The sequence below is a fragment of the Lontra canadensis genome, unplaced genomic scaffold (genome assembly GCF_010015895.1).
Source record: "Lontra canadensis isolate GAN:19392208 unplaced genomic scaffold, GSC_riverotter_1.0 scaffold4, whole genome shotgun sequence".
Classification (NCBI taxonomy): Eukaryota; Metazoa; Chordata; class Mammalia; order Carnivora; family Mustelidae; genus Lontra; species Lontra canadensis.
Genome location: NW_022630998.1, coordinates 44,246,003 through 44,265,069, shown reverse-complemented (window position 1 = coordinate 44,265,069; position 19,067 = coordinate 44,246,003). Strand labels below are relative to the sequence as shown.

Sequence of the window (19,067 nt, the reverse complement as noted above, 5' to 3'; positions counted from 1 at the left end):
TTTCTGATACATACTGATTATTCAATAAGCCTTTTTTAAAAAAATGAATGAATGTAACAACTACTTGGAGCTGTTAAGCTCCTTGAGCACTGATCCTGAGACAGTGGAGGGAATAAGCCCTTTATCTATAAAACGAGATTTGTAGATGGATACCATTGATTCATTAGTTAAGTAACCACAGTTGAGTCATTGTCCCTTTATGTTCAGAACAAAAAGTTTTCACAGTGAAGAGATTCAAGTGGAGCAAGGATTAAGTTTCTGACTAGCTCTTAGAGGAGGGGTTAAAGGCATTCTTTATAGCATGCAAGGACAGAAGTGCAGTACTTAACTTTGTCACCTAAACTAAGCGTCAGAACACAGGTTTTAGCCCAGGCTCTGCTGGTGATCCCTCTGGGAGACTGGCTGAGAAACTTGACTCACCTAAACACTCGTTCCCTCACCTATTGACTGAGAAGGTAGATTGGTAGATCCTCAAGGTAACTTCTAACTCTGGTGCTCTAGTGAGCTGCTAGTCCAGGGATAAACTGATGATTATAGTGATGTTGGACATTCTCTTCACCAGACCCTTTCACATATATTACCTACCTATATTATCTCAGGGATAGCTGAGATACTTTATTCTAATACTATAACATATGTAAGCTTTAAGCCCTCTAAGGAATCAGCAATTTGAAACTTAAAGCCAGTGGCTTGATTTCTTAACTATTTTCACATATCTTAGGTTTGTTTCACCCTTTAAACTACATTATAGAATGAAAAGTTTGTATCATTTATGTTTTAGATGTCTTTCATAGCATTTCTCAGAATGCCCACATATGAGAGACACTAGGTAAAATTCTATTTTCTGGATTGAAGTTTTAGTTGAAGTCACTGAGCACAGTGTGCTCAAATCCCAGCTCTACCATATTGTAATTCCTGTTTCCTCATTTGGTATATGGATCCTTTATAGATCATCAAAGCACTTTAACATGGTGCCTAACATATACTCTTTGGTAAATGTTCTTTTTTTCCCCTACCACTCTTCCTTCCTATTTAATTAGCATATTTTGTAGAAATTTCAGTTAATGACAAATAGGCATCATATTACATCATCATTATTTATGAATTATCATCCACTGTATATTGAGATTTATAAGAAAAGTAAAAGCAGAACAGTCTGTACTTAGAAAAACTAAACTTTTCAAACTCCTTGTGTATTTTATTAGCCAGTTTTATGTCACTAAAATCATCCAGTCACTTATTCAATTTTTGTTTATTCAGGGGGATTCAAGCACATGAGAAATGAATGTGCTACTTCCTGTTCTGGCAACATGGACTGAGTTAGCACAGACCTTCCTTCTTCTACACATATATAGAAATGCTGGATAAAATATGATCCCGCCCAATTTAAATACTTAGCTAAGCTTAAGAGAGGGAGAGAGAGAGAGAAGAGAGAGAAGGTAAAAAAAAACGAAAGGTCCTAGGTACCAGAAACAAAGGGGAAAAAAACCAGAGCATTAAGTGCGCACGGTGATACTATCGTTGCCCAGGGGGGTAATGGAACCAGATGTAGGCTCTACTAGCTAGAAGCTGCAAGTTTTCATCTCAGACTTGGAGAGAGAGGTGGCCGTGGCTCAAGGGAAATGGAACTAGAAAAACCATCCGCCTAGTCAGGAAGGCCACAATGAAGCTTGTCATGTTTCAGGCCTCTGTGTGGGGGAGATTTAAAAAAAAAAAGTTTCTCAAGAAATCAAAACTCTAAACCTCGACCAGGCATGGCTACAAAGTCTGAATATACATTCCCTATATGGTGTAGGAATCCTAAGCCAAGAAATTAACTTGAAAAAACAAAATGTCTAGACTGCTGGACCCCCTAAATTGCCTGGTAGAAACGAAGGCGAAAGTTTTTTTGTAGAAACTCTTAAACAATCCTGGGTGCCTAGAATTCCTACAGAGCATGATGGAGATGCAGCTCTAGCTAAATATAAACTCACAGTCAAAAATTAGAAAACACGTAGAGAAACGACGAGCCTAGGAAGAGAGTCAGAAGACTCTCCCCAAGAGAAAGATCCCCAAGGAGAATCTGAAAGATACAACATAAAGGTGTTTTAAATAATTAAAAGAGGTTTTTAAAGGACTAAATATAATTTAAAAAAAGACTAAGACTATTAAAAGAACAGATGAATAACCAAAAGAAGAATAACCAAAAAGAATACCTAGAAATAAAAATATAATTAAAATCAGTGGCTCAGCTTACATCTTAAAAACTGAGTAATTATAACTAAACAAAGGATTAATAAACTGAATTATAAAACTAAGGAAATTATTCAGAATATACTCCTGAGAAATAAAAATAAAAAATTAACGTGCTATGATTATTCATAGTTGATCATATTGTAAAGGGAAGTACTTATACTAATGTGATATACTCGGTTATGAAATAGAATAGTTGGCCAGATTTTTCACACAGTTGGGTTTATGCAGCAAATGTTACAGCATTAGAAAATCTCAAACAAAATGGCTGATTGTTAATACACTGCACATTAGTAACATTCTTCAAACCACGTAACAAAGATGTAAGCAACAAACCAAGGCTTGAACAGAAAGATTACTGGTGTTCTTCATTACATCTGGCTCATTTTCATTTGCCAGCCAAAGATAAGAAGAGATAGGTTGTTGGGTTTTGGTTTTTTTTATTTTTCAATCATAAATTTTCACTAATACATATGCATGTAAGTTAATACAAAATGTTAGTACTCTTCTTGAGACAAAACTGTGCTCCATAAACCCAGATGTTAACGAATCTTTACAGGGAAGTATTGCAGGATCAAATCTATAAATTGGTTTTCTAATTTCTAACTTAGCAAAACTTACTTTGATCTGCTTCTGATACCTGTCCTGACTTATTCGTTGGATATACTTGTTTTTTATGATAACATCAAATTGAACTTGTTTATTAGTTGTTGCTGTTGTTGCTTTAACTGAGCAACAGAAGTGGCAGGTAGCTGGAAAATCAACCAATATCAAACAATTGTATCTTATAAACAGGAGATGAATGTAAAACAGCAGTGCTGAATTTTAGGAGAATCTTAACTTTTTTTTTTTTTTAATTTGACAGACAGAGATCACAAGTAGGCAGAGAGGCAGGCAGAGAGAGAGAGAGAGAGGAGGAAGCAGGCTCCCCACTAAGCAGAAAGCCCGATGCGGGGCTCGATCCCAGGACCCTGGGATCATGACCTGAGCTGAAGGCAGAGGCTTTAACCCACTGAGCCACCCAGGCGCCCCTCTTAATTATTTTAAAACTGAGATAGGTGATTTTATACTCAAACAAGTGAGAACTACAATAATACATTATATAATAAAGATGTTTATAGAATTGGTTGATAAGTCAACATTGATCACTATCTAGCACAGGAAATAGTTGTGGAGCTGGATCCACTTATTGGTTTTGTTTTTATTTTAATTTTTAAAAATATTTTATTTATATATTTGACAGAGACAGCAAGAGAGGGAACAGGAGCAGGGGGATGAGCAGAGGGAGAAGGAGAAGCAGGCTTCCCGCTGAGCGGGGAGCCCAATATGGGGCTCAGTCCCAGGGTCCTGGGATCATGACTTGAGCCAAAGGCAGATGCTTAATGACTAAACCACCCAGATGTCCCTGGTTTGATTTTCACATGGGTGAAAACCAATCCCAGGTTCTGACCTCCTCTTCTGTAATAAGCATAGATGTTAATATGAAACCACATAGCCTTTCTACTATTTATTCTAAAAATATTGTATTATTCTTCAGAGGATGAAACTGCTCCTGATGATGCTGTTGCAGAATACAGAAGAGAAAAGCAAAAGTATGAAGCTCTGAGAAAGCAACAGGCAAAGAAGGGGACTTCCCGGGAAGACCAGGTAACTTCATAAGCCTAAATCTATATGTAACACATTGCCTTTTAATGGTCTTGAGGTGTTGCTAATGAAACCTGATTTGATTACACATCAGAAAAACACTACCTCTTAAAAATGAAGAAAGATATATTCGTAGAGTGTGGGGTGACAAGAACCTTGGACACTCATGTTCTTTCCAGATATTGTAGGCAAAAAGCCCAAAACTTTCAGGTTTCAACCTTGTACTCCCATATCAAGCATAGGAACCATATAAAGTCACATATTCTCAGTAGCCAGGTAGAACCTTTGTCTAAGTAAATATTATAAAATGGAGTAGTGGCGATTATAAATGGTGAAGAGATCTCTTCTCGCACAGCGTCTCACATACTGACGAGCCAGTTCTGCTCAAAATTGTAAACTGCCTGTAAATAAGGCATTCAGTCCACTAGTTGATTTATATTGTAAATAATATCACAGGACTCTTCTTGTTTCAAATAATTTATGAATTTTTAAGAACTCATAAAAGATGACTGTTAGAAATAAGAATAAAAAAGATAGCTCCACAATCTGAAAGTCAATTTTATATACCATGCAACACTTGACATTTAATAAGATAAATATCTTCAGCAGTCATTCATGTTGAAAAGCTAGGGGGAAGACCAAAATCATTTATTTATGATGCTGCCATGTATATCTATTTGAGAAAATGCCATTTTAGGTGTATAGATAAAATAGGCAAAATAAAAGTAAATTAAAAAGCCCAAGTCTATTTGGATAAATTAATATAATTAGGGACTACATTATAAATGACACCTAATTCCTGGTAAAGCAGAATCATGCATCAGTACTTAGCATGAAAATAATCATAAGAAAAGTTCTACAAGAAGTCAGATACAGGAAACTGTAATTATAGAGGATGAATTTGAGCAATTTTCAAAAGAAATGGCATATCAAATGAAATTAAGAAAAAGTACATTATTACCTTGTTTTCATGGAGTCACAGTGAATAGTAACTGCAGTCAATAATACTACCAAAGATACCCAAGGATCACTCTTATTCATGCACTCCTCTTTTTTGCCTCCTAGCAAATAATTATTAAGAATCATGTACTAATCAGTATATTTGGTGGTAAACAAGGTAGACACACATATGTCAAGAGCCAGTTAAGTAATACCATTAAAAAAAGGTGAGCATTATGACAGGTTAAGTACAGGGAACTATAGAAACATCTAATAGGACCTAAGATGGTCTGAGAATCTGGGAAGGCCTCACTGAGAAAATGATTCGGCAGTTGAACTGTGATGGTTGAATAGATAGGTAGCCAGACAAAAGGAAGAGTATATGAAAAATATCTGATCTCTTTGCAAAGAACTATATGTTAAGTATGACTGTAACATAAACTAAGAGAAAGATGATGCTAGAGAGGTAAGCAGAAGTCAACTCATGCAAGGCATTTTTGAGTCATATTAAGAAATTTAAATTTACCCTAAGGGCAGTGGGGAGCCATTGAAAGAAGGAAGTGACATGATCTCATTTGCCGTTTAGGAAGATCCCTCCAACCTGGCTGCAGTATAGAGAGTATATACTGAACCAGGACAGGACTAGAGGTGCAGAGGCCCACTGAAGAGACTCTTATGTGTAGATACACATGCAGCAAAGTCTGCGAAGGCAAGGCCTCTTCAAAACAGTTTCCTCCTGCTAGGAAAATTCTCACTATGCTGAAGAGCCACGCTATAAGTAGTTGGCCATTCATTCCTTCAGCAAAAACCAGAAGACTAACTCCCCTAACAGAAATCTCCCTATGCAAATCCTATCTTCTTTTTTTTTTTTTTTAAATTTTATTTATTTACTTGAGAGAGAGAGAGAGAGAGAGAACAAGCCAGAGAGAAAGAGAGAGAGAGAGTATGAGCAGGGGGTAAGGGTAGAGGGAGAGGGAGAAGCAGACTCCCTGCTGAGCAGGGAGCCTAACGTGGGGTTCTATCCCAGAAACCTGGGATCATGAACTGAACTGAAGGCGCTTAACCGACTGAGCTACCCAGGTGGCCCAAATCCTATCTTTAGTCTATGTTGTGCCCCATTATTTTTGTGATGTTTGTTTTTCTTCCTTGTGTCTTCCCTTGCCTTTAGAATGCAGCTAGAGAAAAGTCTAATCCTGAATACAGGAGAAGCTTAAAAAGGCCAAGATGATGTTTTCTACTTATTACAGTCCCCCTCCTCTGAGCAAATGCCCATAGCAGGTTAATTGGCTCTAAAAATAGACAGCCTTGCCACTTTCAACTCAAGGAAAAAGATCCAGGTCTAGCATAATTTTCCAGGAAGCTTTTAAATTTGATTCCACTAAGAAGTCTCCTTTGTTTTAATTTTTCTTTATGCCTTTAGAAAGACATTTCCAAGTGTACAAATATCCACCATTAAAAATTGATGGGCTTGGGGCATCTGGGTGGCTCAGTCTGTTAGGCATCTGCCTTTGGCTCAAGTCATGATCCTAGGGTCCTGGGATAGAGCCCTGCGTCAGGCTTCCTGCTCGGCAGGAAGTCTGTTTCTCCCTCTTCCCCTACCCCTGCTCAGGCTGTTGCACAAGCTCTCTCTCTCTCCCTCTCTCAAATAAATAAATAAAATCTTTAAAAAATCAGTGTTTATAGATACAGAAATATGCATATGCAGATATATTTTATATAATATACATATGGATATATAAGCTCATACACATATACACAAAAACACCTAAAAAGCCTTTAAGGCTATTTGCCAAAATGTCAACAATTGTTGTTCCTAGTTGTGGGATAACAGATATTTTTGTTTTGCTTCTCCTTGTTTTCTAGTATCTCTAAATTAAACTTTTTCTTATTATAAAGCAAATATAAAAGTTTGCAAGCACAATTTTTTTTTTAATGAATGAGGTTTAAAAATAAAGGATACCTTCTTTATCTGTTAACACTGCTTGAAGAGCTTAGTCTTTTAATTACTACTCTGGAAACAGAATAAAATATCTAAACCCTAATGCACTAGGCAGCCCTTAGAATGCCTATGAGGATATTCTGTAGGAATTTATAGTGTTTTCCCAAAACTCATCTCATTCAATAGCTATGGCAATGTGTACATTTTCACCTGTTGTTCATGTGGGCATCAAATTTTACAGACCTTGTAATGTACATAAGACACTTTCATTATCATTTTTAGCAATAACTGTCTTTGATTCTTGCACCACCTGTCTTTACTGAGCTTAAGTTCTAGACCATCATTTTTCATGAACCATGGTCTTAATGGTATTTCCTAGATAAATTACAGAGACTAGCAATTTATTGTGACTCCTTATTATACTTGTTACTCACATACTGAATTATTATACATCTTTTTTCTTATGAAATATGAATATTTTAGTACTGAATTCAATATGACAGTATCTTAATTAGACATTTGATTTTTTAGACAGGTAGTACTTCACCCCATTTCACAATTATGTAGTTTTTTAAATTGTAGGGAAAAAATTTTTTTCCAACTTTTGTTCTCTGCTCAAAATCTGGAGTCAACTGTTAAGTTATAGCCAGGGGACAATGTGATTGATTGTTACCCACAAAGGACACAGGAGACAAACAAAAATTAGAGAAATGGTCCCTTTTTAAAAAACCTACTGAATCATGGTAATTATGCCCTACTTCTTTTACTTAACAATAGAATGTAATACTTCATGAATATAATTTTTATAATAGTGTAATGGCATAGTCACTGTTTTTTAGGAAATTTATCTAGTTCCTTATTGACAGACATTTTAACATGTTTCCATGAGAACTTGTATGATTACTGCTGCAGTGTACACCTTTTGCATAAGCCATTTTCCATGTTTCACACAATTTCTCTTCATGGATTCCTGGAGGGGCGCCTAGGTGGCTCAGTGGGTTAAAGCCTCTGCCTTCGGCTCAGGTCATGATCCCAGGGTCCTGGGATCGAGTCCCACCTGCTTCCCGCCCCCCTCACTCTGCCTCTCTGCCTACTTGTGATCTCTGTCTGTCAAATAAATAAATAAAAATCTTAAAAAAAAATAAAATAAAACAAAGTGATTGAATCAAAAGGAATGATCATCTTAAGGCTTCTGATAAATTTAAATGGCTTTCTAAAAATGTCACTCCCATTTACCCATCTTTTAACAGTTAATGTGTTCATTTTACCTTCCTTAACAATGAACTTTTTAAGTTCATGGAAATTTGTTCAGTGACAAATAGTATTTATTTTTGGTATTTTAGTTTTAATTTCACATATTTTAGTAAAGTACATCCTTTTCTTATGGACATTAAAAATTAGCCATTAACAAACATGCATTTTATTGTTTAAGCATCTTTTATATAAGCAAATTTATGTTGCCTAAATCAGAAAGCAGTCACCTGTGTCTGAGGGAAAATGTCAGCGCAGATGCAAACAAAGCATTGTCAAGGTTTGTTGCAGTTTGTAAAATTATATTTATCCTTATCAGAGAACTTAGCAGTGTAATTGTTATTCCAGACCCTGGCGCTGCTGAACCAGTTTAAATCTAAACTCACTCAAGCAATTGCTGAAACTCCTGAGAATGACGTTTCTGAAGCAGAAGTAGAAGATGATGAAGGATGGTAAGGGCTTTGATTCCTCTGTATTAACCCTGAACAAAAGGCTCAGGGCAGAGACACTATTAGGGCATTCCCACTATATCGCCCATTTTTTTCTCTTTCAGACTTCACCTTTCATCATCCCCTTGTCATTATATAGGGCCTCAGCACCTTTTGACTTCATTTCACTTGAGTAAGCATTTATTGAGTGCTCGGTGTGTTCCCAGTATTATCCTAGCCAGCGGAAAATATACAAGAAATATGTGACTTTCTCCCTGTCCTAAATAACTTTCTAATATTGTGGAAAAGATAAGATTCACATTAAATAGCTAGAAAGCAGCCTCAAAAGATTCTAAATCATTAATTTTTTACACTGTCCCACAAACATTTTAGGACTCAGTAATACATTTCATAATCCTACTAAGTTCCTCTTAAAATTTATGACCTACAGGATCCTAGCAATTCATATGCAGTCAACTTATTTTTTTCTTTGGCTATTTTTCAGCTTTTTAAGATACTGATAAGAAATAAAGGAATTAATGACTCGTATATGTCCTATCCTTAGCACTTTATCCTATAATGGCAAAAAAGGGGGAAAAAAAGGGAATAAGAATTGCGCTTTCCCTTATCACACTCCTCTGTCCTCCAGTTGACTTCACATGTAGTATATTAGGACTCCCCACACCTAACTGCCCTCACCTCCCACTCACCCTGGCTCCAGCACATTGCTGCAAGCAAGCCAATGGGTCACCCCCCACATATGACTCACCCTCTGGAACCTCTGAACTGTCACATGTGCCATTACCCCAACCCAGAATCATAGCCTCACTCCTCTCTGCCAGACAGCATCTCTCTCCTATTTCAAAACTGCTCAACACTCCCATCCTCCAGGAAACCAGTCAGCAAGATTTGTTGAGCACTCACAAATCTAGAGGGTGGAGGAAAGAGGGCTGGGACACACATTAAAAAAGACATAAAAACACTTATTAAGAAAACATTTAAGCAAGATTCTATGACTATATATAACTTTAATCAAAAGGGCTGAGGGGATGATTTTTTGAATGGAATGAATCCTACCTCCCCTAGGACCCTTAAGTACCTATGTATTTCTCAAGATATAGTTTCTGTGTGATCTAGGTTTTGTTTTTTTTTTTAACCCTGAAACTTTTTAAATGGGTTTCTATTACTTATGTGTATTTGTTTACACTTAAATTCAAAGTTGTTTAAAGGCAGAAGCTGGCTTCTCCCTCTGTCCTGTGCCAAAGGGGAAGGCTCAGTGACTGTTGATTGACCCATCAAGATAAATGCACATTACAAAGAAGAACTTTCTGGTTTTTATATGACTGGACAGGTTTAGTTTTATTTTGGATTCCTTGAATGTCTCAAAATATCTTTCAAATGTTTTGGGTTCAGTCACCACATAAAAAAATGTTTTGCCAAGTCCTCTTCCCCTTATTTTTGAATCCATATGCATTTTTTAAGGAAACATGATCCATGTGTTTCTGATTCATTTACACTTAACTCATCAAGATGGTGTTTTGTAAGAGCAGTTTGATGCCCAATAAGTTTTTTTAACCTTTTTATAAGCCATTTAAGTCCTTTTTTATTGAACAGGAAGGTCACCAACAAATTTAAACCCAGAAGTTTCATTTGAAACTCATAACCCACAGGATTTAAATTTACTTTTAACTTGGCAAGACCATTTAACTTCCCAGGGTTCTTCCTAGCCACTTGGTTCAGTATTCTCTCATTGTGAATTCCTCATTAGCTTCAGATATCAATTAGTGTTTTTAAAATTGTCATTCTTGCTTTTGTTGTGATTTCACAGTACAATCTATGTCCTAACATCCTCATTAGAAAGTAAACAAATGGAAAAACTTTACCAGATGGTAAAATCACTGGTCAATGATGTTGACCACTTCTCCTTCTGGGGAACAAAAATAAGTGGTCAAGGAAAGGTAAGTAAGTTAAAGACATGATTACCAGGTCTTCAGGGGGTTCATTTCTACCTTCAGTTGCAGTCTCCTTAACAGAAAGTCAGAACTGTAAACTCTGTACCTACACATTTTTCGTATTTGTTTTATTTAACATCTAGTAAAATACCTTTTGTGTTCAGGGTACTAAAGAGAATCATACAGAATACATGGGACCCTTTTTATTGCACTATAGACAATTGAAATTTTGTAACCCGATAAGCAGCAACATCCTTTCTGTTCCTAAATACACCCGTTCCACTTTATCAGGTCTCTAGTGATTTAGATCATCTCTCATAAAGTATATTCCACTCAGAAAAGAAGTCTTATATTCAGAATGATTTATGGCAAATATTATGAGTGCATGGCATGTGCATGTGTGTTATGCATAAATTACATGGTTACCAGACTATTTTGTAGGTCACGGTTACTGCTTTTCTAAGAAGTGAAAGTCAGCCAGTGCTGTATTACACTGTCAGGGTCTGTTATCTGAGGTAAAATGATTGCTTCTCGGACATTTTTATGTGTCCACATGAGTGACCACACATTGAGGGATCATTTTCATTTTCTGTCAAGATAGAAACCATTACCAATTTGTTATGTTTTCTTTTACTTGGCAAACTCTTCTATTCGCATTTTTGGCTGAGCTGCTGTATTGGCATGGTATACAACAGACATTTGGGTACCATTCAGCAGCATTCTACTTTTTATGCAAAAAAAAAAAAAAAAGTGGGAGGGGGAGAGAAAGAAAAGAAATAAGATTCTATTGTAAACACTGTATATGGTGTTTGATAATTATTCCCAGATTTCACTAACAAAGCATTTAAAGAAGTGTTATTAGTAGATCTAAGCTGAAATGCATGATAGAAATTTTTCACTCAAAATTATTAGGATTCTTCCTTTGTTGGGATATGTGCTGCCAATATTTGGTGGCAGTGATGGCTCCCAGATTCCCATGTAGCAGCTAAAGTAGCCTCTTTGCCACTACATTCCTTCATCCCACAGCATCACACTCTTATAGCTATAGAATCTTTCTTCAAGCATGGATTTTATAAAACCGATTAGATATATGGCAGGAGTCATCAGCCAACAGATTCATATGACCATGTGGATGAAGTCCACATGCCATTTTGGGTTTGGTTAGATAAAGCTTGGTTAGCTCCCAGAAAAGTTTTGAGAGAGCTGTGTCTGACAAGATAATAAAGAGACATAAAAAAGAAAGCCACCTGCTCCTAAGGAACAAAATCAGCATTCCAAGGAGAGGAGAAAAATTAAATCTATGAGATTAAAGTGTGATTTTGTGAACATTTAACTATTTGCTACTAAGTTCCTTTGAATTTTTTCCAGATTGTTAAATCCAAGGTTAACCTAATACTTTATCACAAATATTCATGATAAAATAATAAACAGTATAAAATCTGTCTGCTTTGCTCCCTCCTTGTCTTCTCGCCTCACTCTCCTCTACCACTTTCCATAGTATAGACAGTATTCAGTATCATAAGAATTAGAGAAATACTAACAATTGCAATGGTTGCCTCAAGTATTTTAATAATTATTTTTATTATATAAAGAAAAGATGTTCACTATAGCAAATCAGAATTCAGACCCTCAAAGAAAATAAATAAAAATCACCTGTAATCCAGCAGTAAATACTATTAATTTATACCCTTCCTGATATTTTTATGTACATATATATATATATATATATATATATATCTTTTTTGCAGAAATGAGATCATATAATGCTATAATCTTATAACTTGCTTTTTTCCCCTCAGCAATATATAGTAAGTATACTGATTAAGTATATATATTGATTAAGTACTTTTCCTTGCCATATATAATTTTATAATTAATTTTTACATTTTTGTATTATGGCCACATAGTATGCCATTATATGGTAAACCATAATTTACTTGATCAGCCCTATGTTGCTGGATATTTAGGCTCTTTCCAGTTTTTCTCATTATATACAACACTGTAGTGAACATCCATGTGTCTTCATCATTGCCAGTTTTCTCTGGATTAATTGCAAAACTGGAATTTCTTACTCAGTGGGTATGCATATTGGGTTTCTGCTAAATATTTTCAAGTGGCCCTCCCAAAATGTCATTCCAGTTTTTACTCCCATGTATCATTTTTATGACTTGCTTTTAGGGCTGTGAGAATCTCAAGAATTAATTAAGGTACTCTGCAGTACTTAGTGAAAGAGAATAACATTTTACAAAAAATGCTTTGCCCTTTTAAAGTTTTAAAAAACACATAGTCTGGTTTGCTTCTGTTTTTAGTAAAACTGGTACAGATTTCATCATGATTCCTCAGCATCCTCAGGTCTAAGTGGTTTTGTTCTTGGTTCTGAAAAATTCTCCTTCCAAGATAATCTTATAGGTTAGAACTTTTGAATCTAGATTCTTCTTTTATTTGTTTTTGTTTTTCAGTTTTATTATTGCACCTTGACTTGCATTAAAAATCAGTTTGTCCATCAGTCACAGTTTGTTTGTGTTAGAGATTGGAGTTCAAGAACCAAGGTTTAGCATGAAGTAGTTTTCAAGCGTTCCTCTGGAGTTAGCATAGCATAGAAGTAACAAGGACCGGTTGTCTGAGTATCCAAAATTGTGAAAATTTAATAATGCAGACGTAAAAGTAATTATTGACAGGCCCATTCAGAGATCCTTATAAGGTACCATTGAAAGACATTGCTTCTTCTCACTGGCAAAGCTTTAAACACCTTTTGTGTATAATACATACTGTAATTTGTATATGGCTTAGTCATGTATTGAGTGAAGGATGCAGTAACTACAGATGAATATTTTAATTATAGTCTCCACTTCAGTGGAGTCAGGACTTTACCAGGCATGGGTAGTAAGTAAATGTAGACAAACCCAGATATAGGTATGAGGACAAACACTGTGAGAATAGTGAAAGCCCACCTTAGCCAAGTGAAAGATCTTCTTTACCCCTTAGCATTAGTTAGGGCAGCAGATCTCAAAAATTTTATCTCTGGACCCCTTTATACTCTTAAAAATTAGTGAGGACTTCAAAGAGCTTTTATTTGTATGAAATATATCTATTGATATTTACCTTCTAAAAATTAAAACTAAAAAAAAATCACTAAAATCATTTCATGTTAACGTAAATATTTTACAAAGAACCATTGTATTTTCATAGAAGAAAGTCTAGTAAGAAGAGTGGCATTGATTTACCTTTTTTATACATCTCTAATATCTGATATAACAGGATCAGCTGGATTCTTACATCTGCTTCTGCACTCCATTTTGATATTACACATCAGGTATTTGCTGAAGAATTCCACTGTACATTCATAAGATAAGAATAAAAAAGGCAAATAATGTTTTAGTATTCATATTAAAATAACTGACTTTGGAGACACAAAGAACCCCAAGTCACACTTTGAGAACTGGTGGACTAAAGCATCTTTAGTCATTGTGTCATTGCTTCATGATGATTCTTTTTTGTTAGATATAATAACCCAATCTATAGGTCCTGGGAACCTTTATTCAAATTCCCAGTTTGTGATCCTTGTTTTCAAGCAGTACCAAAGTAATGCTTTCTGAATTAAATGTGCCCAACCTATTGGTCTAGACCTGCTTCCAACATAATTTTTACCATGCCCATAACAATTCCAAACTGATGCTTAACTGTTTTTTTTTTCTTTTTCAGAAATGTTTTGTAATAGACCTTATTTTTTTAGACCAGTTTTAGATTCACGGCAAAAGTAAGCAGAAAGTGTAAAGAGTTCCCATATTCCCCTGCCTCTCCTTTCCCCTAACACACAGCCATCTCAGCTATCAATATCTCACACCAGAGAGGTACATTTGTTAAATATGATGAACCTACATTCACACATCATTATCTCTCAAAGGCCACAGTTTACATTAGGGCTTACTCTCGGTGATATATATTCTATGGGTTTGGACAAATGTATAACGGCATGTATCCACCATTATAATACCATGCGGAGTAGTTGCACTGCCCTAAAAAGTCTCTATGTTCTGCTTCTTCATCTCTCACTTTCCAGCTAATGCTGACAACCAGAGATGATTTTGCTGTGTGCATAGTTTTGCCTTTTCCAGAATCATAGAGTATGTAGTTTTTTCAGGTTGGCTACTTTCACTTAGTAATATGCATTTAAGATTCCTCCACATCCTCTCATGGCTTCATAGCTATTTTTTTATGTGCTGAATAATAAATAGTGCATTGTCTGTATGTAGTATAGTTTACTTATGCATCCCTACTAAAGGGAAAATCAGTTGCTTCCAAGTTTTGGCAATTATGTATAAAGCTGCTGTAAATATCCATGTGTAAGTTTTTGTGTGGACATAAGTTTTGGGGTAAATACCAAGGAGCATGACTTCTATAGCATATGGTAAGAGCATGTTTAATTTTGTAGGAAACTGCCAAGCTGTCATCCAAAGTGGCTTGACCATTTTGCACTCCTGCTGCAATGAGAGTTCCTGTTGCTTGACTTCCTTACTAGCATTTGGTGTTCTCAGTGTTTTGGATTTGACCATTCTGATAGGTGTGGAGTGGTATTTCTTTGGTATTTTAATTTTCAATTCCTCGGTGACCTATGATGTTGATCATCTTTTCACATGCTGTTTGCCATCTTTATATCTACTTTGGTGAGGTGCCTGCTAAGGTTTTTTGCTTGCTTTTTAATCAGGTTTTCACTTTCTTATTATTGAGTTTTAAAAGTTCTTTGCATATTCAGATGTGTCTTCTGTAAATATGTTCTCCCAGTCTGTGGCTTGTCTTCTCATTCTCTGGACATTGTTTTTCACAGAGCAGAAGTTTTTAATTTCAGTGAAGTGTGTCTTACCCATTGTTTGTTTCATGGATCATGCCTTTGGTGTTGCATCTAATAGCCAAAGTCATCTAGATTTTCTCCTATGTTATCTTCCAGGAGTTTTACACATTTACATGTTGCATCTAAGTCTTTGATCCATTTTTTAATTGAAGTATAATTAACATACAGTGTTATATTAGTTTCAGGTATATGACATTGATTCAACAGTTCTCACATTCCTCAACCACAATAAGTGTCATCACCTTCTGCCACCATACAATGTTATTACAGTATTATTGACTGTATTCCCTATGCCATGCTTTTCATATCTGTGACTTATTTACTTTGGTCTATAATCCTTTTTTTTTTTTTTAAGATTTTTATTTATTTATTTATTTGGCAGACAGAGACCACAAGTAGGCAGAGAGGCAGGCAGAGAGAGGTGGGGGAAGCAGGCTCCCCATGGAGCAGAGAGCCCTATGTGGGGCTCAATCCCAGGACTCCGGGATCATGACCTAAGCCGAAGGCAGAGGCTTTAACCCACTGAGCCACCCAGGCGTCCCTGTAATCCATTTTGAATAATTTTTTTGTCAAGTCTGTAAGGTCGGTGCCTAGATTAATTTTTTTTCTTTGCTTATGGAGTGTTTACGTTTTCACAGACTTTTTGGTTTTAGCAAGTCTGCAGAGTTACTTTAATGTGCAGTCTCATCATTTCCTTTTAACAATAGCCTGTTAAGTATATTTTTACCCAATTATCAGTTATTCAGATTAATACAAAATAACTGATGGAGTAGAAGTCACTTATACTTGACTTTAAACATACATATTTTTTATGCTTTTCAATCCTATTCTTCTACTGGTAGTAGGAGTTAAAGGTGGCTCTGAATCCTACCAATTCATTCTTGAAGCAGATATTTGCATGTGCTATATTTCAGGTATCCTGCTAGGACCTTAATGCTATCTTCCCTCATTTAACCCTCAGAAGGCTCATAGGTTAGAGACCAGCTATGGTGGATTTGTTTCTTACAACTCCATCACATAATTAGGGTTAGTCCCATTCTATAAATGAGGAAGCTTTGGCCCAGAAAAGTAGGTTATTTGCCCAAGATCACACAGTCATAAATGGTGAGGCTCTTGGTCACACTTAAGACCCCATGCTGCTTCCAGAACAGTGATTTCAACACGAAGTAATAATTAATAGAGTGAAGGGGAGGGAATCAACTTGACTTTCATAGACCTTTGATTCTAAATCATAGTATCTGTCTTTTAGAGGTGGTTACAAGCATCCATCCTCATGTTTGGAATACTTTCTATATTCTTTTAAAGATATACACCACCATGGGCACCTGGGTGGCTTAGTCAGTTAAGTATCTGCCTTCAGTTTGGATCATGATCCTGGAATCCCAGGATTGAAACTGAGTCCTGCATTAGGCTCCCTGATCAGTGGGGAATCTGCTTCTCCCTCTGTCCTTCACCCCGCCTGTGCTCTCTCTCTCGCTCTCTCTTGCAAATAAATAAATCTTTAAAAAGAAGAAGAACGGAAAAACAATGCACCACCATGGAGGGTCTCTGTAATCCTACATGTTGAATTACCCTTTGATTATATTGCAAGCTGTTAAATCAAACTGCCTGAGCAAGCAACCTCTATTGCAAGCCTCAGTTTCTTCACCTGTAAAGTGGAGATAACAGTATCTACCTCAGGATTATTATTAGAATTAAGTGAGGTAATTCATGTAAAGCAGTTATAAAGTTATAAAGTGCTCGATGCTAAGGAAATACTCAGGAAATATTAGGTATGAGAGAGGGAGGAGGCATGCATAATACTGGGGTAATATTGGTAAGGCCTGACAAATTACTAAAGCAGCACAAAGTAAACATTCTAAATTAAACTGACAAATTGTTACATAGTTGTCTTCATGTAATATTATCAAAGAAAAATAATATATAAAGAAAAGACAAATGTTATGTTACCTCAGTTATGTTGTCTGTGACCAAAAAGGAATGTAAATTCAGTAAATATACTAGTTGTGCTTGATGGCTCTATTTTTTTATTTTTTTTTTATTTGACAGAGAGAGAGAGATCACAAGTAGGCAGAGAGACAGGCAGAGAGAGAGAGAGGAGGAAGCAGGCTCCCCGCTGAACAGAGAGCCCCATGTGGGGCTTGATCCCAGGACCCTGAGATCATGACCCGAGCGGAAGGGGAGGCTTAACCCACTGAGCCACCCAGGCACCCCTGATGGCTCTATTTTAAAACATCTCGAGAAAAGGAAGTATTATAAAGCAGTTTCTTTAGCTGAATCCAGATTATGAAATCCTAAATCTTCCGGAGTATAGCTAATGTAAATTTAGCATCCAGAGAAAGAAAAGGAGAGTGGACAAGACTACCTTTTCTATCTTGGGAATACACAATCATAGATTATGGACTTGGACTCTCTCTAGAATCTCTTTTTTTTTTTTTTTTTTTTGAAACAGAGAAAGGCCCTGTAGGCATAAGTAGTTCATTTTTATTGGAAAGAAAATTTAAGGAGCCAAGGTCCTTGGGATTAAGCACAAAGCAGTAAAAATTTATTTCACAATGGGAGTTACAGATAGCAACCAAGCCAATATAAAATGAAAGTTCCCATTGTACACGGGCAATCAAGAAAATATGAACAAAAGTTCCATTACTTTAACCATATTGAAAGTTAAATGATGCATAAAGTGGGATAGAAAAACCCAATAGTAAGATTACAGATGAAATTTAGTGAAAGAAGATGCAGAATTTGTATATAGTTGTTTGTATTTCTGTAAAAACAATTTTAATTGTGCCATCTTCTTTCATAGAATTTTTAGATGAAATTTATACAGATTGTCATATCGAGTCTCCAAATTAACCTAATTTGTGTTTATAATAGTCAATATAAGAAATATTGAAAAAGAACAGGAAAGAAAAAATCAATAGTAATTTCATACCCCACAGAGAGTCATAATTAATGCTTCTGTTCTATCCATATATATATATGTACACTTTTAGAATGGAGAATTTGAATTGAATGGAAATTATTATCCAAAATTTATCCAATTTTTCATGGTTTTTCATGAGTGAATAATCCACTCATGAAAAGTTCATGAGTGGATTTTGTAAGTTCACTGTCATTTCCTTAGGTTAAAGGAAGTGAAACTGCTGAATTAAATATGTATTTTTTTTTCACTTTAACAAGGAATAATTTACATATAAGAAGTTGCTCCTCTTATGCTCAAAAAAGTTTGTTCAATTTTAAAAATTGCATACACCCATTTAAACACCACCAACACAAGTGCTTGAACATACACATCACCCCTTAAAGTTCCCTCATTCCCCTTTCAGCCAGTTCTTTTCCCCAAATCATTCTGATTTTTGTCAGTTCAGGTGTGTCTTGATAACATCTTTGCTAGATTGCATTCCAGAAAGTTAAATCATTTATACCTGTACCAGCAATGTATGAAGTTGCTGATTTCTCCTAAGTATTATGTATGTGTATGTTGTAATATATCACAGATAACAGATAAAGGTACATTAATCTTTGCCAGTTTCTACTTTGTATTATTTTGTATTTCTTTGTTTGCTGGTGAAGTCGAACTTTTTAGGGGCATCTGGGTGGCTCAGTCAATGGCTCAGTCAGTTAAATGTCTGCCTTCCGCTCAGATCATGATCCCAGGGTCCTGGGGCTGAGCTCCACATTGAGCTCCTTGCTCAGTAGGGAGCTGGCTTCCTGCTCCCTCTTCCTGCCACTCCCCCTGCTTGTGTTCTCCTTTTCTCTCTCTCTCAAGTAAGTAAATAAAATCTTAAAAAAAAAAAAAGAAGTTGAACTTTTTTAAGATGTTAACTGTCCAT

The 19,067-nt window shown here is 35.9% G+C and overlaps 1 protein-coding gene across 2 annotated transcripts in view; it reads left to right on the top strand.

Moving 5' to 3' along the window:
• CWC27 (CWC27 spliceosome associated cyclophilin) overlaps nt 1–19,067 on the top strand; it is a 190,890-nt gene that overhangs the window by 154,367 nt on the left and 17,456 nt on the right. The window contains exons 12-14 of one of the 2 annotated variants that reach the window (XR_004381635.1): nt 3,770–3,879; nt 8,354–8,457; nt 8,559–8,626. Coding sequence is in view for 1 of the 2 variants with exons in the window: in XM_032849728.1 (XP_032705619.1) it covers nt 3,770–3,879; nt 8,354–8,457 (214 nt within the window). In the remaining variant the exon portion in view is untranslated. The remainder of the gene's footprint in view (nt 1–3,769; nt 3,880–8,353; nt 8,458–8,558; nt 8,627–19,067) is intronic. The other variant, XM_032849728.1, reaches the window with a different exon arrangement.